The sequence below is a fragment of the Diplotaxodon limnothrissa genome, linkage group LG18 (genome assembly GCF_057381915.1).
Source record: "Diplotaxodon limnothrissa isolate DT_005_m linkage group LG18, D_limnothrissa_male_GT1.1, whole genome shotgun sequence".
Classification (NCBI taxonomy): Eukaryota; Metazoa; Chordata; class Actinopteri; order Cichliformes; family Cichlidae; genus Diplotaxodon; species Diplotaxodon limnothrissa.
The window spans coordinates 40,552,539-40,577,769 of NC_140613.1; the positions used below are offsets into that span (position 1 = coordinate 40,552,539).

The 25,231-nt window shown below is 42.8% G+C and overlaps 1 protein-coding gene across 2 annotated transcripts in view; it reads right to left on the reverse strand.

The window, feature by feature from the left end:
• col15a1b (collagen, type XV, alpha 1b) overlaps nucleotides 1-25,231 on the reverse strand; it is a 59,218-nt gene that overhangs the window by 8,985 nt on the left and 25,002 nt on the right. For both annotated transcript variants that reach the window (XM_085377674.1, XM_085377675.1), the window contains 31 exons: nucleotides 19,774-19,961; nucleotides 19,280-19,489; nucleotides 19,015-19,167; nucleotides 16,689-16,763; nucleotides 16,411-16,485; nucleotides 15,133-15,238; nucleotides 14,927-14,967; nucleotides 14,622-14,780; nucleotides 14,447-14,473; nucleotides 14,302-14,364; nucleotides 14,086-14,163; nucleotides 13,880-13,942; nucleotides 13,642-13,794; nucleotides 9,285-9,338; nucleotides 9,119-9,154; nucleotides 8,851-8,988; nucleotides 8,627-8,680; nucleotides 8,517-8,543; nucleotides 8,344-8,385; nucleotides 7,978-8,040; nucleotides 7,479-7,514; nucleotides 7,232-7,315; nucleotides 6,996-7,061; nucleotides 6,770-6,805; nucleotides 6,509-6,571; nucleotides 6,310-6,399; nucleotides 2,772-2,807; nucleotides 2,617-2,670; nucleotides 2,167-2,223; nucleotides 1,552-1,611; nucleotides 810-854 (listed from right to left, as the gene is read on the reverse strand). In XM_085377674.1, the coding sequence (XP_085233800.1) occupies nucleotides 810-854; nucleotides 1,552-1,611; nucleotides 2,167-2,223; nucleotides 2,617-2,670; nucleotides 2,772-2,807; nucleotides 6,310-6,399; nucleotides 6,509-6,571; nucleotides 6,770-6,805; nucleotides 6,996-7,061; nucleotides 7,232-7,315; nucleotides 7,479-7,514; nucleotides 7,978-8,040; nucleotides 8,344-8,385; nucleotides 8,517-8,543; nucleotides 8,627-8,680; nucleotides 8,851-8,988; nucleotides 9,119-9,154; nucleotides 9,285-9,338; nucleotides 13,642-13,794; nucleotides 13,880-13,942; nucleotides 14,086-14,163; nucleotides 14,302-14,364; nucleotides 14,447-14,473; nucleotides 14,622-14,780; nucleotides 14,927-14,967; nucleotides 15,133-15,238; nucleotides 16,411-16,485; nucleotides 16,689-16,763; nucleotides 19,015-19,167; nucleotides 19,280-19,489; nucleotides 19,774-19,961 (2,432 nt within the window). The remainder of the gene's footprint in view (nucleotides 1-809; nucleotides 855-1,551; nucleotides 1,612-2,166; nucleotides 2,224-2,616; nucleotides 2,671-2,771; nucleotides 2,808-6,309; nucleotides 6,400-6,508; nucleotides 6,572-6,769; nucleotides 6,806-6,995; nucleotides 7,062-7,231; nucleotides 7,316-7,478; nucleotides 7,515-7,977; nucleotides 8,041-8,343; nucleotides 8,386-8,516; nucleotides 8,544-8,626; nucleotides 8,681-8,850; nucleotides 8,989-9,118; nucleotides 9,155-9,284; nucleotides 9,339-13,641; nucleotides 13,795-13,879; nucleotides 13,943-14,085; nucleotides 14,164-14,301; nucleotides 14,365-14,446; nucleotides 14,474-14,621; nucleotides 14,781-14,926; nucleotides 14,968-15,132; nucleotides 15,239-16,410; nucleotides 16,486-16,688; nucleotides 16,764-19,014; nucleotides 19,168-19,279; nucleotides 19,490-19,773; nucleotides 19,962-25,231) is intronic.

A 25,231-nucleotide genomic window follows, 5' to 3' on the forward strand; every position in this document is an offset into this window, starting at 1 on the left:
CATTTTTAATTCCAAGTAAGTTTAGCCAAGCAGTCATCGTGGTGTTTTCAGCACACCATGTCTCCACATGGTGTCACTTCTAAGAGAAGGCTCAACCAAACCAAACACTCAGCACCATGACAGAAGGTACTGAAGGTCACGAACCTTGTTTATCTGAGAACACGTAGATCAGAGATGGGTTTATCATTATTTCATTACAATAAGAAAAAGGTTGTTAAAAATAGAAGTGACCACCTCCACACAGACTGTTTTTTTTCTCCAATTGATTGAACCAATTCTGATCTACATGCAGTAAAAGGATGTCTGTTTCCTTCTTCTTTTCAAAGGTTGACACAGCATCCTCTTCCTGAGACGATGATTAGGGGAAGAAACAGAGAAGGCAAGCAGAATTTAGACCCCGCCCCCCTTTAACATCTGGCATATCAGTGTTTGTACTGAGTGGAAAGATTGGATTGAAGTATAAGTGAAGTAAGAGGTACTGATGGTACCAAAATATATGAATTGGTCTTTGGGTAATTTGAAGAAAATGTTGAGCTTTTGGTAATCTAGTTATGAATCATATACAGAATACAAAACAACCACATGTTAAAGCCAGAGGAATTAGGGCCAGCTCCACATTCATGTTGCCTTTTCAAAAACCATTAGGAGACCAAAGAAGGACAAAATGAAGGGAAGAAAAACACGGAGAGGAAATGGGGAATGGGTTGAGGCCCACACCAGAGAGCTGCCATGCTGTGACACCCTCACACCAACAGAACCACCAACTTCCAACTGAAATGAACCAATCAGATGGTCAGACTCAGACTTACTCGTCCCATTTTGCAATGCGGTCTGGGGCGCACCGGGAACACTGTCTTTAAGATTCAAAGAAGAGCAGCGGAATCAGACTACAAGTCAATCACCCACCATGTTAAATGAGTCACGATCATAACCTGCACACGAGCATTAGTCATGTTTTTCCACGTTTACCACTTTTTATGTATAAAAGTTTATACAGAGAGACAATCGGCTGCTTATAACTTACTGAAATTTTGGCAGCATTTATTAAAAATGTCAACACTCTTCAACAAGCAGGATAAAACTCGTAACTAGTCAGGAAAATTCAGCCAGACATATTTTTAAGGTACCGGTACTCTAAGGTGGTGAGTTAAAACCAGTGAGTAAATCCTGAATTATGAATTGAGGCAAAAACCATGTAAGATTTGGTAGTTCTGGTTTGCAATATTGTCAGTTCTTGCTGGTTATATAAACTGGTATTATTCATAAAAAGACTTGAACCTAATCAGAACTAATACTTTTGCTGTCCGCTGATGTCATCGTGCACTCTCTATGCTGTCCCTGTCTGCTTTGCACATGTGTGAGATGTGAGAACAGTAACACAGGGACACAAATGATCAGTCATCATTCAGAACCAGGTCCTTGCTGATGTTGACACTCCCCACCTATTCTCTGGAGTTTGAGATGGAATTAATATAGGAAGTGCAACTGCCTTATAAACTGGCCAGTAAATATGCTAGTGACTGATGTTTTGCTTCTCTGAGTCATACTTACTCCATTCAGACCAATAATTCTTCCTGGAAGTCCAGGTGGGCCGGGAGGACCTGGAGGTCCCTGAGACAGAGAATAAAACTATTTGTAACAAATATGATGTCGCTACAAACACACATACAAGAATGGCAATGACTATTCAAAAAAAATGATTACAATGATGTCAAAAACGGCCTGCCAGTGTCTGTGCTTATGTCTGAGTCTTGGTGTGTGAATGTATATTGAGGATTAATTTAGACGGGCCACGACATCAACTTCGACACATCAGATCAGTTTCATATATGGCATTTATTGAAGCTCCTCCAGCCTGCTGCTTCCTCTTAAAAGGGAGTTTTTCCTTCCCGCTGTTGCCAAAGTGCTTGCTCATAGGGGGTCATATTGTTGGGTTTGGAGCTGGGGTTTTGCTGCTGAGATGTGCGCTATGATTACAATGATTACATTGGGAAGTTTCAACAGTTGTGCCACACACTATAGTCAGATGTACTAGCTGTAAAATAACTGGCTGAAGAATGATTCATGATATGATGATAAAATGCAACAGTATACTACTCATGGATGATTTAAGTGTAAAATAATGCTCTCTCTCTCTGCAATCCCTTCATGCCTTAATTCTCTTACCGGTGGGCCAACAGAATCTCCTCTGTCACCTTTCCTCCCTGGGATACCAGGTCGCCCCTACATAGAGGGAAGAACGGAAAAGCTTCAGTACTTTTGGCTCAAGAGGTTTTCCCAAACACTGAACAGAATCCATTGGACTGTGAGTGCATGCATGATAGGGAGAAAAGTGTTTGAAGGCACAGAAACAAGAGCGTTATGAATGTAGTTCTTATATTTAAAAGTGAATCGAAAGGAGAAAACCACCAAGCAGCTTGTCATTTCCCATTATGACTAGTTAGGGAAAAAATCAGTATGCTGAAAAACATGACACATTGTTCTGCTAATCACTGACAAGTATATTCCACTCAGTGGTTCTGTGTTTCCCTTGACTTTCATGTGCAAGTTCAGAACACTTTTAACCTATAGATGAGGCGTTCATATCCTAATAATCAAACATGCAAAATTACTCACTGGTCGCCCGGGGAAACCATATTCTCCTTTTTGTCCAGGAGGTCCTATTGGACCCTGAAATAAACAAACACACACTTATATTCAGTGTAATAACATACATAAAGGATGAATGTGTAGCAGAAATTTCCTTACTGTGATGTTCTCATAAAACTCACCGTAAGTCCAGTAGGTCCTGGGAAGCCATGGCCACCCTGTGCACAGTAAAGCAGCAAAATGTGAGAATTACATAGGTGGAAGTAATGACAGCGGTGGGTTGCTTTCATAGTTTCAGACTAGTTCTTTCTATAAAATAACAAAGATGTTATTCTAGGTCATTCTTTTTCATTAAAAAACCCATGAAAGGTCCTTAAAAGCACTTAGACCTATTTATACCTTGAGCAAATTTCAGTTTCAACCTTCATGGCACCCTTGTTAACAAAAACTAGGACTTGCATTATTTAGGGACCGAGGTTAGTATTCTATGTTAATAGTTCATTTAAGGAAAGTGGAAGGCAGAGAAGGCAGTTGAAGTGGCAGAGTCACGTATAAGACAGAAGACACTGGTGGGGGTCTTAGCAACAGGGAGAACAGGCTTGGGGTACTTCCGAAGGCCCAGGTCAGCAGGGCACAGGGAAAGGAGAGACACCAGCTACTCCAGGAAGAGGTCCGTGCAGGTGAGGAGGATGAGCGAGTAAGCAGGGCCGTAGGACTCAGGCGGCAGGGAGCGTGGACAAGGTGAGACAGTACCTTGCAGTGCAAGGTCACCTGAGCAAACATCATTCAGGCGGACTTCCACCGTGTCTGATTCCTCGTGCAGGCAGTATACGACACCCTGCCAAGCCCAGTAAACCTCCTTGTGTGGGGGAAGAGCAAGACATCTGCCTGTCCCCTGTGGTCTGGAAGAGGCACCCTAGAACACCTCCTCAGCAGCAGCCCGACGGCCCTGGCTAATGTTTGGTATCATTAGCATCATGACCAGGTGCTCAGAGTAGTTGCTGAGCAGATTGCCTCAGCAATCAACACCAGCAAGCACCATCACGCTCCGAAGAAGGCAATCTCTTTCATTAAGGCTGGAGAGAAATCCCAGGCATGTCCACGGTTAACAACCGGCCTCCTCAACACAGCCTCTGATTGGCAGCTACGGGCTGACCTGGGTAAACAGCTAAAGTTCCTCCAGCACATAGGACAAGATGCCGGCGCGCACAGATGCAGCGGCTCTATGCTCTCCACTTAGGTGCCTTTCTTTTTCGTTTCTCCTCTTTTTCTTCTTCTTTTGTTTTTCTTATTGTAAAGCCAAATTTTCCTACAACCATCTGGAATCATGCAAGATCAGATATAACAGCCAGATCCCCATTACCAGTGATTATCAGAGGATGCACAACATCCCCCCGGAGATAGCGAGAACATCGGGCGCTCCGTGGATTGTTATCGGCTCTGCCAAGAAACGCAGGCGGCGGAAGGAACGCAAACAAAAGCGGGGATGCCGGTTGGGCCTGCTAGCCAGGCTAAAGAAGCAGCCTTTCAAACCACTGCTCCCGAGCATCTTCCTGACCAATGCACGTTCGGTCGTCAACAAAATAGACGAACTGAACCCACTTCTCGCCGCACAGCCAATCGTCTGCGACATCCTGGTCCTCATGGAGACATGGCTACAAGAGGGAATTCCTGACGCCTCAATGCAGCTAGCAGGCCGCACAATGCACCGGAGCGACAGAAAGTCTACAGCGGGGAAAAGCAGAGGAGGAGGTTTGTGCATTTACACACATAACAACTGGTGCACGAACACCAAGATCATCGCCACAGTCTGCTCCCCGGACATAGAGGCAATGTCTGTCATGTGCAGACCTTTCTACTTGCCCAGAGAACTGCCTGCAGTGCTAATAACAGCAGTCTACATACCACCAGACGCTAATGCTAGCTCAGCCCTTGCACACCTGCACGACATGATCTCCGAACAGCAACGGACATACCCAGAGGGAGTACACATCATTGCAGGGGATTTCAACAGAGCATGCTTAAGAACTGTGCTGCCTAAATTTGTACAACATGTGAAATGCCCTACGAGTGGAAATAACACCCTGGATCATGTTTACTCAAATATTAAGCCTACAGATGTGTTCCCCTCCCCCACCCGAGCATGTCCGACCACCTCTCCCTACTCGTTGTCCCGGCATACACACCACTCAGGAGAAGGACAAAGCCCACCATCAGAACCATTAACACCATTTCTGAGGAAGCTCTCGCTCAATTGCAGGACTGTTTTGCTCTCACAGAGTGGAGTGTCTTTGAACAGGATGACCTAGAGACTCACGCAACCGCAGTGCTGGGTTACATCAAACACTGCATGGACACTGTCACCACGGAAAAGCTGGTCCGGGTCTACCCCAACCGTAAACCCTGGATGACAAGCAAGGTTCAGGCACTGTTGTACTCTGCATACACATCTGGGGACCAGGACATGTACAGCAGAGCAAGAGCAGACCTTAAAAAAGGCATCAGAGCAGCAAAACTGGACTATTCACCCCCACCATGCACCCACCCTGCCCACAGCGTCCTCTGAGCACAGCCCCCACACATTTAGCCTCCAACAACATCAGGTCCGCAATGTGTTCAGAGCAGAGGAAAGCTGCTGGCCCCGACGTGTTAGAGTGCTCAAAGCCTGCGCCGACCAGCTGGCTCCTGTGTTCACCAGACTATTCAACCTCTCCCTGACACATGCCTCTGTCCCTCACTGCCTGAGATCATCAACAATAGTCCCAGTCCCCAAGTCCACCACCATCAGTAGCCTCAGTGACTACAGACTCATCGCACTGACTCCAGTGGTTGCAAAGTGCTTCGAGAAGCTGGTCCTAAAACACATAAAGGACTGCCTCCCACCCAGCTTCGCCCCCACCAGTTTGCCTATAAGGCAAATAGATCCACAGAGGATGCAATTTCCACCGCCCTCCACTCCACTCTGCATCACCTGGAGAATCCTGGGACATCAGTAAGGATGCTCTTCATTAATTTCCGCTCCGCCTTCAATACCATCATCCCAGACATTCTTATAGACAAGCTGGTAAACTTGGACTTTCCCCCCTCTCTAAGTAAAGACATCCCTTTGGCCAGACATGATCATCACTTCTGAGGCCTCAAAACATCTGATCATGCTGGAACTCGCAGTGCCATGGGAAGAGCGGATCGAGGAGGCCAATGAGAGGAAATGTGCCAAGTACCAGGAACTAGTGCAGGAGTGCAGGGGAAGAGGCTGGAAGACATTCTATGAGCCCATAGAAGTGGGATGAAGGGGCTTTGTAGGACGATCACGATCAGGTGGGTGTGGCTGAGGCAGCCAAGAAGAGGGCCATCCAGGCTGTGAGTGAAGCGGCAGAGAAAGCCACAAGGTGGCTGCGGATTAAAAGGGCTGATCCGCGGGTAGCTATTGGTATGCAAGTCGGAGCCTGATCACCCCCAGCTGGGTCGCCTGGGCGCGGGTGTATGATGACCCGAAACACCTGATGACCCCAGGATACATACATGCGTACCAATGCATCCAGGAGATGTTTCTTGCATAGGAACTGCATAAACAGGAATTCACTTAAACTAGTACAGGGACCAAACATTATTTGGCTCCAGCATTAGATACAGATTATTAAATACATTAAAGTCTTTCACCACAAAGTAACTAAATATATAGAAAGTCTTTTAGGGGTAAAAAGGTCACTTGTTGGCTACCTTTGTGCCTTTGGGCCCTTGAGGGCCTCTTGGTGCAGACAGGAGAGATCCATCAGCAGCAATTGTCACCCCTGGTTCTCCTTTCTCTCCCTGTCAAAATTAAATGTATGTTTATGTTGAGGAGAGGTGTTTAGGGTTGTTTCATAGGCATCGAAATGTATATGAACATGCTTTATGAATCTTCATATTCAGTTCTTACCTTAAGCCCTGCGGGGCCCTGGATACCTGTAGGTCCTATGTCTCCCTTTGGTCCCCTGGGGCCCTAGGAAGAGATGAAAGTTGGAAGATTAAGAAAAGGTTGCAATGAAATCGTGTGTTTAAAGATTTCTCTGGTACCTACCCCATTTAGCCAAAAGACAGCAAAAGAAAAAGAATCCAGAATAATCACATAAATATTTACATCCAGTTTTCCTGAATTTAATCATTTGGGACAAAAAGCGGTGTAGCAAAATGTTCTTACGGGAAATCCAGCTCTGCCAGGCAATCCCTCAGGACCCTGCAGCATGCAGACACACACACACATGCAGAGAAAAGCACACACATAAGCAAAAGCTCACCAAACACACCTGCAGCTGCAGCAAAAATCTTAATATCAGTTCATTTACGACCCCCTTCATCCATACTCCACGACGGAGCGGAACAACAAAGAACCTAAAACACACTGTAGTTCACTTGAAGCTACGCACCGTAGGCCCGGGTGGTCCTCTGATCTCTGTGACGTTGAGGATACCCTCTGTGACATTATAGAGCAGCTGTAGACAGAAGATATAATGATGACATTAGGGCACCTTTAGTATATTCAGAGATATGGAAAAAGCAGCATGTCTGCACAGCTACCACTACGACCACACAGTTGTTTGTTGGTCTGCCTCCATCTTAAGTCTTCATTCAATTAAATGTCATGTTGTGTGTTTGTGCGTACATCATGTACATTAATGACAGGTCCAGGAGCCCCAGGAGGCCCAGGTGGTCCTTGGATACTGAGGCCATCAGCTCCTCTTTCACCCTGCAATTCACATAATGCAGAATCATTAGTCCCTTACCAAAAACAGACATTTAGAAACAAACATGGTATTTGGAAGACATGAGAGGAAGCAACAAAACAGAAAGATGAAATGAAAATGATACAACAAATCACATCTAGGATAAAAGAGTTTTTCCGATCCTACCTTGGGTCCTGGACCGCCTTTCTCTCCTTTGGCCCCCTGTTTGTAAAGAGGAAGAAAATGTTGCACAGTGAATAAGTGAATAGTGCGAATTAATTTCAATGCATTCGATTTTATTTATATAAATCACAACAACAGTGACGCTACAATAATACCCCGCCACTCAGATGACACCCTGTGAGCAAGCACTTCATGAAAGTGGGAGTGGAGGGAGAGTTGTTGGAAAACATACACCATGTCCTCCAGGCTAGTTACCAAGGAGAATGGACCATTCAGACATTTTATCTGTAAAAAATGTTTCCTAAAATGTTGGCAAATTAATTAATTATAGATATATAACATAGCTTTTTGCAATATTTTGACAAGGTGCCTGTTCTGGAAGATTTTAGACTAGAGCCTTTTTTTGTCTGTATCATTTTTGCAGTGTGCAGTATTTGTTTTTTTTTGCTGCTAACTACTTTTGAACTGCCAACCACCTCAGCCATCTAACACTGCTACTTACCCTAGGACCTGGTAGTCCAGCAGGACCCCGGAGACCCTCTGGTCCTGGTTCTCCTGGTTCACCCTGCCATCAGACACATCAGAAAATGAGGTAATAAAAAAGCTGCAAAGAGTGATGGTGATTTCACTCTAACGTAATGTGTGGCTCACGTGAAATATAACGTGCATTCCAATGATTAGAGAAAGTTAAGTTCACATAGATGAACTACGCTGTTTCATCAATGACCAAAAACACTTTAGCTCAATAGTTCTCAACTAGGTCATAAAATACACAACCTGTTGGCCACTAAATATAAACAATAAGTGGATGATAATTGATACTGCATATCAGAAACATATAAGTTGTGTCATTCCAAAATGAATTTACCTTGACAGAGAGCCCTGGAGCTCCTGGTGCTCCATCCTTACCCTACAGAAAACACAAACAAGTATGTTCAGTAAGAGCACCCTACTCAAAGAGTAACCAGATGTCGAGTATTAGTTGTTAAACATGTCATTGTAGCTATCTGTAAATTTGTTGAAAATTCATAAACAGATTACCTGTGGTCCTGGAGGGCCAGGTAGACCCTTAAAAGAACAAAAAGGATGCGTTACTTTATATGAATCAATAGATATACTGTACATAAACTCATATATCCCCTCACACTGACCTGTGGGCCTCTGACTCCAGTAATCTGATCAGTCATGCCAGATCCCTCCATATCCTGAAAACGAAGCCACGGTCTATAGTTATTGAGCTTCAATGTGATGAAAAAGACACAACCTTTTAATGTTTTCTACTGCAATTCTCATTTTCCTCTCGTTAATCTATATGAGGCTATATAGTAGCAGTGATATGTGGAGGACAGGTGATTAATAAACTGGGTTGGGTCACCTCTGCAAAGAATTTGGTTCCTGGAGGCCCTGGTGGGCCAGGAGGTCCTGGTGGGCCTGGAAGGCCTGTCTTTCCTTCTGGACCAATAGGCCCTTGAGGCCCTGGAATTCCTTGGACACCCGTTGACCCACTTTCACCCTTCTCAGACAAACAGGAGACTTTCATTAGTAACAACAAGAACAGGAAATGTATTTATTTGTGGGCTACCAAACGATGTGAACAGGATGCCATTTACAGGTATGACTCTGTTTTGAGTAGTATAAATTACCTTTGGCCCAGGAGGCCCAGGTAGGCCTTGCTCACCCTAAAGGAAGTAAAGGAGTTAATATACTTTAGTTACCTATCATTACTAATAAAGACTGTCTACACTAAAAATGTGCAGAAGTTTGGCAATAAGGTTAGATGTCTTTTCTTTTAGCTCTTGGTGTTCATACCTTCTCGCCTGCAGCCCCAGGTGAACCTGGAGGACCAGCTTTTCCTGCTGGACCCTGGAAATATAGAAAGACACATGCAGAGTGTAGAGAAATAAAGCTGTGGTAAGTCATAGGTATGCTAGTATGGGAGCATACTGTCGCTGTGTGTTGACACTTTGGCTGTTCCAACAGGAACAATCCAGAGTGCAACTGTGACCCTCGTCACCTTAAAGGAATACATGAATGTTTGGAAGCTGTTCGATTCTTCAGCTTCCTTAAATGATAATATCATCCATGCCAACACTGCTCTGCACTAAATGATGATTTTAACCTCAATACGAAACGTTCTGCTTTAACGCAGACAATGGTAAATGGCTGTTTATATCATTGCCTCTTATTTGTCCAACTGGCACAAACAATTCAAAGCAGCAACATACAAATAAATTGAACAATTTTCAATCAAGGTGTTTGTGACTGTTTGCCATTTAGCTAAATGTGCTGTAGCGTGAAGGATCGATGTCATCAACCATATAGGCGAGGATGATTTTATCGCCTCTTTTTTCATCACCTAACAGCAAGCTGAAGTGATGATACATTCAGTATATCCCTTTAATCAAGCAGCACCACTCAGAGCAGTGTTTCTGTGCCAACCCACTGATGGACCCATAAAACCTCAGACTTCATTGGTAACACACTCACTGCCAGCTGATCCAAGAGAAGACTGCTTACTACTAAAGCTATAATATGTATTTCTGTTTGTTCATCAATCCAGCACATTAATCTAGTCCAGGATATTTCGTTTAACTGATAATATTGAGAGCTTTTTGTCACGTGACCTTGGTGGCACTGTCACATACAAATCTTTACTTAACCAACTGTTTGGTTCATGTAGAAATCGCCCATTTGTAACTTTAGTAGCAGACGCAGGGATATATATATACAGTAGTTTATATATCCCTGATATCCCTGAGAAAAATCAGCCAACAGAAGTAAAAAATGAATGTGACTGGTGCAAAAGGCAGAGCAGTTCCTTTACCATGTGCAGTGAGAGAAGCATGAGGTTATAAGCAATAAGAGTGTGGCCAGATCCTTTCAGTTCAGTTGCTTGTCATCATATAGAGTAAAATGTCATGCTGATTTTTTTTCCTTGGCAATGACAATTTTGGAACTGAAAGTAAAAGAACCACTTTGGGTTTCATGGCACAGCGATTATCACTTTCAGCTTTAGCACAAGCAAGCCAGCAGTTAAGATAACGTAGTTGGAGATAATGTGCAGTCATTTGTGCCTGAGCATTAGGGTAGTTAGCTAAGGTTCATCTTTATTGCTTTGACACCGTTTTATCACGGTGAAAGCTAAATGTTGTCTACCTCAATGCTCTAGCGCTGACTGAAATTCTGCCTTTCTTTGTTTGCTGGTTTTCCAGGCAAACTGGGCAGTATACCTCGCCTGAACCCCATGCTGACTCAAAGTCAGAATCAGAACCAGAACTAGAGCCGAAGTCTGAGGCGAGGACAGCGGAGAACTCTGAGCTCAAACCTGAACCGTCAGGCCCAGAACCACTAAACCAATCCTCAACCATCTGAAACAAATAGGAGAGATTCCAGGTAGGAATAAGAAGGAGGAACAATAAAGGTACGAATAAAGATTGGTTGTGGAGATAAAGGACAATGAAATGGAGAGAGACAGTTAGAGAACGGCTGGTATACATCGGTCATTGGCTTATATAAACACAGAAATGCAAATCACTACAATATGACAATATTTAAGAAATAAAATAAAGGTGGAATCTAATTGTTGCACTACATAAAATCAGAGCAAAGACTGGAAGGTGGAAAAGGAGAAAAAAGTCAATGCTCGGGGCAAATTCAATGAGAAATAATCCAAATAAAATGTGAAGGTACAAGATATAGTAAAACAGAACATATGAAAAAAACAATTATGTAAAAATATTATAGGCTATAATAATGTCTCCTGATGTAGCACTGTTATACTAACAGAGGTGTCTGTCCAGTGTCTATACAGCATCTTCTGATTTCTTCATTTTTTGCATATTTGTCACTCTTAAATTCTTCAGATCATCAGACAAATTTTAAAATTAGACAAAGATAACCTAAGTAAATACAAAATGCAGCTTTAAATTACTTTCTTTACTAAATGAAAACAGCTAACCAAGTCTTCCAGGTCCTGTGTGTTAAAGTAATTTCCCCCTAAACCTAACAAACTGTAATCAAGTCTTTGCAATTACTGCCATAGAGCATTTCTTTGTTTGGCACGCCCGTCTTTGTAGAATTATTTTAATTCATCCACACTGGAGGATTTTCGAGTGTGAACAGCCTGTTTGAGGTCATGCCAAAGCATCTCAGGCACATTTAACTCTGAACTTTGAATAGTCCACTACAGAAACTTTTTTTTTCTGGAGCAATTCAGAGGTGGACTTGCTGGTGTGTTCTGGATAACTGCACTGCTGCATAACCAAGTGAGCTTGAGCTTCAGGGAATAAACTGATGGCCAGAAATTTCTCTTTTTCTGGTGGAGAGCAGAATTCATGGTCGTCCAGGAAATCAAAGCAGCCCCAGACAAGTACCGCCATCCTTACAACTGCCAAACCTGGATTTGTCCACAGGTTTGTTAGATGGAGAAGTGTGATGTGTCACCACAGACAACACGTCTTCACTGCGTTACTTTTTCCACACAGGACCATGCATGTTTGGACAGTTGCATACGTCTGCAGAATCCCATCAGTGTATACAGGGAGTGCAGAATTATTAGGCAAGTTGTATTTTTGAGGAATAATTTTATTATTGAACAACAACCATTTTCTCAATGAACCCAAAAAACTCATTAATATCAAAGCTGAATGTTTTTGGAAGTAGTTTTTAGTCTGTTTTTAGTTTTAGCTATTTTAGGGGGATATCTGTGTGTGCAGGTGACTATTACTGTGCAGAATTATTAGGCAACTTAACAAAAAACAAATATATACCCATTTCAATGATTTATTTTTACCAGTGACACCAATATAACATCTCCACATTCACAAATATACATTTCTGACATTCAAAAACAAAACAAAAACAAATCAGCGACCAATATAGCCACCTTTCTTTGCAAGGACACTCAAAAGCCTGCCATCCATGGATTCTGTCAGTGTTTTGATCTGTTCACCATCAACATTGCGTGCAGCAGCAACCACAGCCTCCCAGACACTGTTCAGAGAGGTGTACTGTTTTCCCTCCTTGTAAATCTCACATTTGATGATGGACCACAGGTTCTCAATGGGGTTCAGATCAGGTGAACAAGGAGGCCATGTCATTAGTTTTTCTTCTTTTATACCCTTTCTTGCCAGCCACGCTGTGGAGTACTTGGACGCGTGTGATGGAGCATTGTCCTGCATGAAAATCATGTTTTTCTTGAAGGATGCAGACTTCTTCCTGTACCACTGCTTGAAGAAGGTGTCTTCCAGAAACTGGCAGTAGGACTGGGAGTTGAGCTTGACTCCATCCTCAACCCGAAAAGGCCCCACAAGCTCATCTTTGATGATACCAGCCCAAACCAGTACTCCACCTCCACCTTGCTGGCGTCTGAGTGGGACTGGAGCTCTCTGCCCTTTACCAATCCAGCCACGGGCCCATCCATCTGGCCCATCAAGACTCACTCTCATTTCATCAGTCCATAAAACCTTAGAAAAACCAGTCTTGAGATATTTCTTGGCCCAGTCTTGACGTTTCAGCTTGTGTGTCTTGTTCAGTGGTGGTCGTCTTTCAGCCTTTCTTACCTTGGCCATGTCTCTGAGTATTGCACACCTTGTGCTTTTGGGCACTCCAGTGATGTTGCAGCTCTGAAATATGGCCAAACTGGTGGCAAGTGGCATCTTGGCAGCTGCACGCTTGACTTTTCTCAGTTCATGGGCAGTTATTTTGCGCCTTGGTTTTTCCACACGCTTCTTGCGACCCTGTTGGCTATTTTGAATGAAACGTTTGATTGTTCGATGATCACGCTTCAGAAGCTTTGCAATTTTGAGACTGCTGCATCCCTCTGCAAGATATCTCACTATTTTTGACTTTTCTGAGCCTGTCAAGTCCTTCTTTTGACCCATTTTGCCAAAGGAAAGGACGTTGCCTAATAATTATGCACACCTGATATAGGGTGTTGATGTCATTAGACCACACCCCTTCTCATTACAGAGACGCACATCACCTAATATGCTTAATTGGTAGTAGGCTTTCGAGTCTATACAGCTTGGAGTAAGACAACATGCATGAAGAGGATGATGTGGACAAAATACACATTTGCCTAATAATTCTGCACTCCCTGTATTACATAGATTTTTGTATTTAAAACAAATCATCTATTTTTCACTTAAATTGAAGGTTAACTTACTGGTACTCCTTGTTTGCCTTGAAGGCCATCACTGCCAGGTGCACCAGGTGGTCCAGCATGCCCAGGAGAAAGTCCTTCAATGGTGGCAGATGAGGACAGGTGGGGTCCAGGGGGACCAGGAGGTCCTGGAGGGCCCGGTGGACCAGGAGGACCCTAATGGAAGGAGATGTTAGATTTTTTTTCACTGCCATAATTGACTGTCAGACTCTTGCATCTGTTAACTAGTCCTTTCTCTTACCTGGATGAGGTCTGCATCGCTGTCCAGGTCTTCAAACCCAGAACCCAGGGCATCTGGTCCATACTAAAACACATTCATCAAGATGCTTTTCTTTGTATTCATGTCTTGTTTATGCTGCCTACATTTGATATCATTGCTAAAATGCAAGACAATACTGAGCAGACACATATTGGGAGGAAGTAGCGAAACCATAAACTGTTACTCACGGGTACACTGCGTGATCTGGGGGGTCCAGGGGGTCCAGGAAGGCCAGGGGGGCCTGGTAAACCAACTCCCGGGTCTCCCTGTAAGGAGGCAGGGAGGAGTAAAGTACAGAAGAAAAAGGCAGAACTTTTTCTTTTTATTTGGTATCATAAAATAAAACTACATTTGGAATAAAGAGTAACAGTTAATTAAATGCAACATGGATGCATTAGCTGGACCTTCTCTCCTTTAGCTCCAACTTCTCCGTTCAAGCCTGGAAATCCTTGAGACCCTTTTTGGCCCTGACGATGAAAATATAATTAGTGAGCGTAGCAACTGAAACAGAAAAAAACAAACAAGCAGACATAGTGCTGTTTAACTTACTGGACCTCCTTTATCGCCTCTGCTTCCCTGAAAGCAGAAGCACGAGGAAGCATGAGAGTCAGTGGTGCAAGAAGACTTATTACTTCGTGAGTTTAAAGTTCACTTAAAAAATCTCCGATGTTCTTCGAAAGATGGTGAAGGAAAAACACACAAACCCTCTTTTTGACACACAAACCTTGTGTCCATCTTTTCCTGGCAGCCCAGGAGATCCTGGTGGTCCCTGTGGGCCAGATGTTCCAAGCTTAGTCTCTCTGAGTACACTGGGAGGACCTGGTGGACCAGGTGGGCCAGGCGGGCCAGGATCACCGCGCTCTCCTTTTAACCTGACATCACCCTTTAAAATTGAAATCAAGAAGTCTTTAAGTTATTTGTGTCTGTAGGGAAAATAAACTGAAACACTGGAGCTACATTTGTTATCTTCTGATCAACACTGTCTTCAAAATAAGACAACTAGGCAAGAAAGCCCACGCTCCAACTTACACCCTGTGGCTGCTCTCCCGCCTCCTCTGTTCGGTGTAGCCCTGCAAACAGCATATGACGTCTATCAGTTTTACTTCAGACAGCGTATGCTTACGTTATCATAGAGAGAGGACATTTAGAAAAGTAAATATGATAAAGGTTTAGTTCATAATTCAAATACTGAAGCTTTCATAGAATAAACAGGAACAAAACTTTGTGCTACAGACCTGTCATCAGGTCCACTCGGGCTTCTGTTGGACCCGTGTGAGGAGAAAAGTCCTCAAACTCCTCTGGAGCATCAGTGGGCGGAGCACTAACGGGAACACCCTCCTCCTTGCAAGAGACACAAATGGCTGTGATTCTGTCTCGTGTGTGCACCATGTCTTTGTCCCACCATTGTAAGTGTGACAACCTGCTCTTCCACATTAGCTTAGAAGGTCCTCCTTTCTCTTGTTCCTCCTGTGCATGTGTTGAAGTGTCCTCAGGCAAAAGTGTGAATGCGTGTGAAAGTTAGATAAAGGGTTTTGGTACAGATGAAAGAAGTGACTGTATTTAGGGATGGTTAATGGGGTTGAATTGGGTGAATGAGACTATTAACAGAAAGCACTTTGATTTTTCATTTAGTATACTTCAGATGAATTATTTTATTTTTCAAAACAAGAGCATTACTAAACATCAACACAATAAAAGACCAGCATCGTGTTCTGCTCTTTTTCTACTCTGCTGCTGATAGTGTCTCCAGGCCAGACTAGAAGGGTCTACCATGACTCCACCATTCTGTAGTAACAGGTTATTAAGGCCAGTTTTCTTTGAAGCATCAAAGTCAGTTTTAATTCAGAGATGTTTGGGGTCAAACTGACTTTTAGGTTGTGGGAGGATGAAAGACAGCACCAAAACAATGCATAGGGTTGAACTCTTACAAGTGCAAACAGACATGGAGTGTAGTTTTAGTTTTAAGCTCCAGACATAACAAGCGGACACACACACACACACACACACACACACACACACACACACACACACACACACACACACACACACACACACACACACACACACAGGCGCGCACACACACATTTTCATATCTTAGTGAGGGCATCTCATTGACATACTGCTTTCCCTATCCGCTTACCCCAAACCTAACCGATAAAAATGAATGGCTAACCCTAACCCTTACCCTAAACCTAACCATAACCTAATTGTAACCCTGACACTAAAATCACATTTTGAGCCTCAAAAATGCCTCAAACCCGTGGGGACGACATTTTGTCCCCATCAGTGACTGTTGGTCCCCACAGGTATCGTATGCCAATTTTCTTTCCTCACAAAGATGTCTAAACATGTACACACACACACACACACACACACACACACACACACACACACACACACACACACACACACACACACACACACACACACACACACACACTGATGGATGGAGTGGACTAAAGTAATCCATCCAGCCATCACCAGCCAACCCGTGCTGAGCCAGGCGTTCTCACCTGTGCGGTCTTCCTCAGGTCTTTCTCTGTCTCTCTGTCATCCAAAGCCTCGTCTCCACTGGCGTACCCCGAGGCCTTTATCAAACGTCATATTATACATTCATTGGTGAAAAAAAAACCCCTTTTAGCACAAATCCTTACAACCAGTAATTTTAACCACAAGGGGGAGCTGTGGATTGACATGTAAGTTTTTACAGCATTTTAAAATATCGCTAGGCAGACTGTGGCTTTGTGTTAGAAAGGTTTGCATTTCAGCAACAAGTTACGGAGTGTCTCACATAAGGATCATCGTCTTCACACTGCTCCTCAGCCACTCTTGGATCGTCTTTTATGACCAGCTGCTGAATCGAACCCTGCAGAGGAAAAAACAAAGGAAATGTGAAACATGTCACTGCATGGAGAGGAAGGCTTGTGCTGGCTGACTGACGGGAGTTCAGTGACTGCTGTGACCGTTGGGCTTCTGTCTGTCTGAGCAGTGCTAGAATTAGTTCTTCCGTTGTGTCCTCAGCATCAGTCTGGTAAGACCAAATAATAACACAAATGAAACAACAAAGCAGTGATGCTGCCTTTGTGGAGGTGTCATATTAGAGTTCCTCCACCAAACATTAGATATGTTTTCAGTCTCATTTCTCTGTGTTCTCATAATTCATCATAGGTAGTAACTCGAGCTACATTTAAGAGAAAGACTAACAATCTAATTAAAAATGGGTCATGGAATCACTGGCTTATGCCTTAAGATTGATGAATCTTAGTTGAGATGAGGGCAAAGAGATAACACGTCACATTTTGGTGTGAACTGGATCAATTTCTTTAAAATCGTGATGCAGGCACTCCAAGTGTCCATCTAGTTACTGGTCTACAGACTTCTTTGTGTGATTTGTTGGCAACATAATAACTGTCATCTGATTACATTGTACATGCAGTTAGGTCCATAACTATTTGGAAATGTACACAACATATGTACATTATGCACAACACTGCATAACACTTGCATCCCAAGTGTAGTGTGCTGTCTCACTGAGACTCCTCGTATGGTCATTTCAAACACAGCTCTGATTGTGGGCATAAAAGCTCCGCCCACCTGGAATAAATTATGTTCTTTGTATGAAAGAGCCAGTGAGAGGAAAGTTAGCTGAAAGGGAATGTTGCTCGTTTCAGACAGTGGAGGAAATGATGGACTGTGCAGGAATCAGCAGAGATTATTGTGAGCTGTGAGTCATCCAGAGCTATCTGTTTAAACAGTCCCCATTAAAATGTTTCATGGACTATCCTCAGTCTAAAAGGTGGGGACATATTTACATGCAGTTGCTGTAATTAGAATAGACAGAGGAAAAACTCAGCAGCCATCTTGAAATACCTCTGACATATAATTGGGAAGTTATTCTGAAGCATTAAAAAATTTACTTTAGTTTCAGTGATCAGTGTTTGGAATATTTGACAAAAATTAAAGCTTCTATTCTTCTGTCACAGCACTTCTATTCAGGACTGTGGATCTCTCTTAGAAAGTCTGACAGTGATACCAGACACACTGTATCACAGCAAAATGTGAGGTAATAGGCACACACACACACACATGCACACACACACACACACACGCACACACGCACACACATGCACACACGCACGCACACTGTCCCAGATGGGCACGAGTGCACGTACTGCTGCTGAGCGTGCACATATTTTGCCATCATGCTTCAGATAACCTGTTCAGACAGTCAAGCTACACTGAACGAAGCAGAGTGAGGTGATAAGGGTGTCTCACCACAGCAATTTGCTCCCAGCTCGTATTTCTTTTATTTTTTATCTTTTCTTTTTGTGTGGAGATAGTTGAGATGGAAAAGAAGTCATGTGTCAAAGTGGCTTTTGTAATAGATTTTCATTCCTTTTGGCCAAAGAACGTCATGTATTCATTCTGGAAACGTCGGAGTTGACATTGCACAGACATTTGTTTCAATGACAAGCACACAAACATTTTTGTTTTGTTTTTTTCCTGAATGAGAAATGACATCAAGTTTGCATTTGTGCCCTATCACGATGCAGCACTCCACGGTCTGCCTTTGATCACACCACAACCAAGCCATGTTGATATCTTCAACTTCCTCATCTGCAGTTGATTTACTCCCCCATGTATCCTCCCCTCTCACTTCCTCTCTGTGTGTGATCTGTAGGCCTGGCTGTATTCTTATCCAGTCCAGAAAAACGTGTATTCATTTTGCATTAGGATGTGGAAACTGTCCTAAATAAATAAAAACTGGCCAAACATCTTGACGCTATGATTAAGAAAAGTCTCCCAAAGAGAGACAAGAACAGTTCACTCTACCGAGGAAACAGTTCAACCAAACCAATGAAAAACTGCATAAAATTAATTACTTCTAGGTCTTTCCATCTCAAATCAGGCAGATTTTTCAAACATTTTCTGTTTGGTCAGTGGAAGTTTTTGCTTCCCTTTCTTACCATCAAAATCGATATGGGGTCTTTATTTAGAGACAGATTTATTTAGAGTACTGGCTAGTTAAATGTGAAAAAAAGAAGAAAATATATAGTTCTTTCTCTCGTTCTTTCTCTCATTTTCGGTTACCACATTAATATTAAACTTTCACTTACCACAAACTTGTCAAGCCCCATGCTTCCTGCATTAGCTACAAAAATGCCTGAATTGTGTGAAAAGGTGAGTTTCTCTGGCCTACGATGGAAGTCCTTACTCTCGGCCTCTCCACAGTCCAAGTAGAGACGGACCTCATTATGCTCCACCACCACCTGACAGGCAGAGACAACAGACGTCAGTCCACAATGACTTGGACAAAGTTAAACCACTCATCTTAGTGGAAGAGTCTTTTTATCTTTTGTCGTTAACCTGGATGAAGCTCACCGTGAATCGTGTCCACTGGTCAGTCATATCCGGGACGCTAAAGGCAGCCGCTTTGTGGCTGTGGGAGGCCTGCTCCTGGTCAGTGTAGTACAGTAAGATGCTCTGGAGGCCCTCGCGAACTGGAGTGAGGGCCAAACCCAGCTTCACCACCTTGCGTTGGGCATCTGTGATGGCAAAGAGCATGCCACCTCTCTGGCTAGCTGGGCGCACCTGGAATAATACGATGGTGTGAGGAAAAAAAAAGACTTTAAGCTTTTGCTTCCACATCCCTTTCACATGAAATTCAGTCATAAGTGAGTATATGAAAACATTAAAGAGATATTTTTCTGTATTCACAGTTTTTAAACAGGGACAAACATATGAGTCTTGCTTTAATGTCGACATTTCACACGGTGATGACACAAGGAGGCATTCGCCCTCATAAACCGTCATATCTTTAGTTATGACAACTGAGCATGTTGACAATCAAGGAGGCTAGAAGATTGTAGGGTTACCGTGACGATGATAGCAAAGTCCCGGTAGAACGATCCCGGCACAAAGGTTTTGGTGAGTCGGCCGACATTGGCTTGAGACCCAAATTTGTAGGCTGGATGACCCTCAAAGCCAGCAGTGAAGGACACAGAGGGAGGGAGGGGGAAGCCAATTAAGTCCGTTAGGTTCAGATAACTTCCTGAGCCTTGCTCTGACAGAGACAGACAGGAATAGTATATATTAATAAATGCTGTACGTGGAGAGTGAGAGAGATAGAAAACAAGACAAAACACACTGCTGCATTTTTCATTCAAGTTTTATTCTTTCAAATCCTTCCCAGAGACACTAAAAATCCTAAATGTGTAGTATATTATATTTAAAGGCAAGCGTTCTGAACACACACTGCAATATTTAGCCTTAAGTGCAGATGAACCTGATCCAAATTGCAGTTATCTTGTTTTAATGTCTCAACCTCCATCTTCATCCCATTTGTCTGCCCTGTGTGTTCCTGGTTAATTCGCCACTTAAAATGAGGAGGAGAGGTACTTGTGATCCTGACACGGTGTTAATTTGACTTGATTTGATCCAGACTCTGCCCACCACGGCTCACTGCTCTGCCTCGTATGGACATAATCCTCAGAAACAGAATAACCGGCAATTAGAGTGCTTGGTGCATATGTGAAGAGACGGTTTCACATTCCCTTGATTCCTCTCACTGTGAGGCCTGTCTCCCGTGGCGACACTCATCTCAGCATTCCAGGCATGCTCGTCCCTGTTATCTAAATCTTTGTCACTTACATGCACGTGTATAAGATCTGCATAAGCTTAAGATCAAACATACAGGTCACCCATGTGAACGCACACAAACACCAGATCAGACAGATTAACATTTAGGGCTCTCTAATTCATCAGCCTGGCCAAGAGGAAACATACCTGATTAGAGGGTTTGGTATGTGTGCCACTGTGTGTATGCATCACTCAGTGCACCGCTCACCCTTGCACATTTACACTTTTCTTCCTGCAAACAAATACACACACCCAAGCCCACACACCTCCAGTCCAGATGTGCAAGCATTAGTATCCTGCTATGGGAGAACTGAATTTACAGCTAGACGTCCTAGTGACGACATCTGGGGTGTAGCAAAGTAATGCAGTAACTTAGAGCCAGTCTTCATTGTTAAAATACATATTTGCAGACTAGTTCAAAAAACTATTTTGGTTTCCATGGGTGGCTTCTCACTTCATAACAACTATAAAAAGGTCACTTAAAAAAGACAAAACGAATCCATTTCAATACTGGGCAGATGAGATGCGTGGCTACTTTTATTGCCTTACGCGTTTTGTGAAAGATAAAACAGCCTGCTGTGTGCTACAGCCAGGCTGTAGTTTTAGTGTTGATGAAGGAAAATAGCAGCACTTAGTCTTGGTTCTTGGGTTTGTATCTGTATAGTTTATGAATACAGCTTGCTAACCAAGCTTCACAGGCCAGTTAAGGCTTTTCAGTGGTGACAGCAAAGACGCAGATACTCAGACTTCTAAAGCAGACTCCTAAACCAAAGGGTAATGTCATAGTCGCTATAGCCATCTTGTCTATTTTGCAATTTAATTTGACCTCTGCACCAGTTTTGATGAACTTCAGCAGGTTATCATGATGGTATAGTGCAGCTAATTAAAATGTACTTGCTTGACAGGCCGAGCGGTTTCAAGTGATTAATTCAATTCAATTCAATTCAATTTTATTTATATAGCGCCAAATCACAACAAAAGTCGCCTCAAGGCGCTTCATAGATACAGAGAAAAACCCAACAATCATATGACCCCCTATGAGCAAGCACTTTGGCGACAGTGGGAAGGAAAAACTCCCTTTTAACAGGAAGAAACCTCCGGCAGAACCAGGCTCAGGGAGGGGCGGCCATCTGCTGCGACCGGTTGGGGTGAGAGAAGGAAGACAGGATAAAGACATGCTGTGGAAGAGAGACAGAGGTTAATAACAGATATGATTCAATGCAGAGAGGTCTATTAATACATAGTGAGTGAGAAAGGTGACTGGAAAGGAAAAACTCAATGCATCATGGGAATCCCCCGGCAGCCTACATCTATTGCAGCATAACAAAGGGAGGATTCAGGGTCACCTGGTCCAGCCCTAACTATATGCTTTAGAAAAAAGGAAAGTTTTAAGCCTAATCTTAAAAGTAGAGATAGTGTCTGTCTCCCGAATCCAAACTGGAAGCTGGTTCCACAGAAGAGGGGCCTGAAAACTGAAGGCTCTCCCTCCCATTCTACTTTTAAATACTCTAGGAACAACAAGTAGGCCTGCAGAGCGAGAGCGGAGCGCTCTAATAGGGTGATATGGTACTACAAGGTCATTAAGATAAGATGGGGCCTGATTATTTAAGACCTTGTATGTGAGGAGCAGGATTTTGAATTCAATTCTGGATTTAACAGGAAGCCAATGAAGGGAAGCCAAAACAGGAGAAATCTGCTCTCTCTTTCTAGTCCCTGTCAGGACTCTTGCTGCAGCATTTTGGATCAGCTGAAGGCTTTTCAGTGAGTTTTTTGGACATCCTGATAATAATGAATTACAGTAGTCCAGCCTGGAAGTAATAAATGCATGAACTAGTTTTTCAGCGTCACTCTGAGACAGGATATTTCTAATTTTAGAGATGTTGCGCAAATGGAAGAAAGCAGTCTTACATATTTGTTTAATATGTGCGTTGAAGGACATGTCCTGGTCAAAAATGACTCCAAGGTTCCTCACAGTGTTACTGGAGGCCAAGGTAATGCCATCCAGAGTAAGAATCTGATTAGATACCATATTTCTAAGATTTTCAGGGCCGAGTACAATAACCTGAGTTTGATCTGAATTAAGAAGCAGAAAGTTAGCGGCCATCCAGGTCTTTATGTCTTTAAGACATTCCTGCAGTTTAACTAATTGGTGTGTGTTATCTGGCTTCATGGACAGATAGAGCTGGGTGTCATCTGCATAGCAGTGAAAATGTATGCTATGTCTTCTAATGATACTGCCTAAGGGAAGCATGTATAATGTAAACAGAATTGGTCCTAGCACTGAACCCTGTGGAACTCCATAATTAACCTCAGTGTGTGAAGAGGACTCTCCATTTACATGCACGAATTGGAGTCTATTAGATAGATATGATACAAACCACTGCAGCGCAGTACTTGTAATACCTACAGCATGTTCTAATCGCTCTAATAGGATATTATGATCAACAGTATCGAACGCTGCACTGAGGTCTAGCAGGACAAGCACAGAGATGAGTCCACTGTCAGAGGCCATAAGAAGATCATTTGTAACCTTCACTAAAGCTGTTTCTGTGCTGTGCTGAGCTCTGAAACCTGACTGAAACTCTTCAAATAAACCTCTGCAGATGATCTGTTAGCTGTTTGACAACTACTCTTTCAAGGATTTTTGATATGAAAGGAAGGTTGGAGATTGGCCTATAATTAGCTAAGACTGCTGGGTCTAGAGATGGCTTTTTGAGTAAAGGTTTAACTACAGCCAGCTTGAAGGCCTGTGGTACATAGCCGATCATTAGAGATAGGTTGATCATATTTATGATCAAAGAATGAATTAATGGCAGGACTTCTTTGAGCAGTTTTGTAGGAATGGGGTCTAAAAGACACGTTGATGGTTTGGAGGAAGTAATTATTGAAGTTAACTCAGAAAGATCAATTGGAGAAAAAGAGTCTAACTTAATATCAATGGTACTAAGAGTAGCTGTAGATAATATTACATCTGTGGGATGATTGTTGGTAATTTTTTCTCTAATGATAAAAATTTTATTTGTGAAGAAGTTCATGAAGTCATTACTAGTTAACGTTAAAGGGATGGTTGGCTCAAAAGAGCTCTGACTTTTTGTCAGCCTGGCTACAGTGCTGAAGAGAAACCTAGGGTTGTTCTTATTTTCTTCAATCAGTGATGAATAGTAAGATGTTCTGGCTTTGCGGAGGGCTTTCTTATAAAGCAGCAAACTATTTCTCCAGGCTAAATGATGATCCTCTAGATTTGTGACACGCCATTTCCTCTCCAGATTACGAGTCATCTGCTTTAGGGTACGTGTTTCAGAATTATACCACAGAGTCAGGTACTTCTGATTTGAGGCCTTAGTTTTCACAGGAGCTACAGTATCCAGAGTCGTACGTAGTGAGGAGGTGAAATTATTAACAAGATAATCGACCTCTGTTGGGGTAGCGTTCAGATAGCTGCTTTGCTCTGTGTTGGTACAGGGCATTGGAGATGATAACAGTGGGTGGATTATATTCTTAAACTTAGTTACAGTGCTTTCAGAAAGACATCTACTGTGATAAAGTCTACTCTTCACCGCTGTGTAATCAATTATTGTAAATGTAAATGTTATCAGGAAATGATCAGACAGGAGAGGGTTTTCAGGAAACACTGTTAAATGTTCAGGTTCGATGCCATATGTTAAAACAAGATCTAGAGTGTGATTAAAGTGGTGGGTGGGTTCTTTTACATTTTGAGAGAAGCCAATTGAGTCTAATAACAGATTAAATGCCATGTTGAGGCTGTCATTTTTAGCATCTACATGGATGTTAAAATCACCCACAATAATTATTTTATCTGAGCTCAGAACTAAATTAGATATAAAGTCTGAGAAATCAGACAAACTCTGTGTAAGGCCCAGGTGGACGATAGATGATAACAAGTAAGACTGGTTTCTGAGTTTCACAGCTGGGGTGGACGAGGCTAAGCATCAGGCTTTCAAATGAATTAAAAGTCTGTCTTGGTCTTTCATTAATTAATAGGCTGGTGTGAAAAATTGCTGCCACACCGCCCCCTCGGCCTGTGCTTCGAGATTTCTGGTAGTTAGAATGACTCGGGGGTGTTGATTCATTTAAACTAACATAATCATCCTGCTGCAACCAGGTTTCTGTAAGGCAGAGTAAATCAATTTGTTGATCAATTATTAAGTCATGTACTAACAGAGACTTGGATTAGTGTTGTCCATGTGTGAAGCTACTTCTCTGTCCATTACACACAGCCAGTTACTTCAAAATAAGGTGCTATATCAACAGTTAATATAATGACTTAATTTCCTATATTGTAAGGTATAGAATTGATTCTAATTAGTGTTTTCATGATCGGGGCACTCTAAAGACCAGATTTACTCAGGTCTCTACACCAGGACAAAATGCTGTTTATATGCTGTCAGCATAAAAACAGAATCCCCAAACAAACAGAATTATGATGGATTAAAACTGATAACTGAAATAAAACTCACAGGCAGGTGATGGAGAGTCATTCAGTTTCAGTTTAGCAATGGCTGTAATTGAGCAATGGTCACTGGACATCTGAGTTTTGCATAAGAGCCCTTCGATCAAGTGATCATCTCCTTACCTTACATAAGTCTAGGATGGTTCATAGAGGAGATCATTTGCGGTTGTGGCACTGAAAATGTGGAATGACCTCTCCACATTAGAAAGGCCCCGACTGTCACT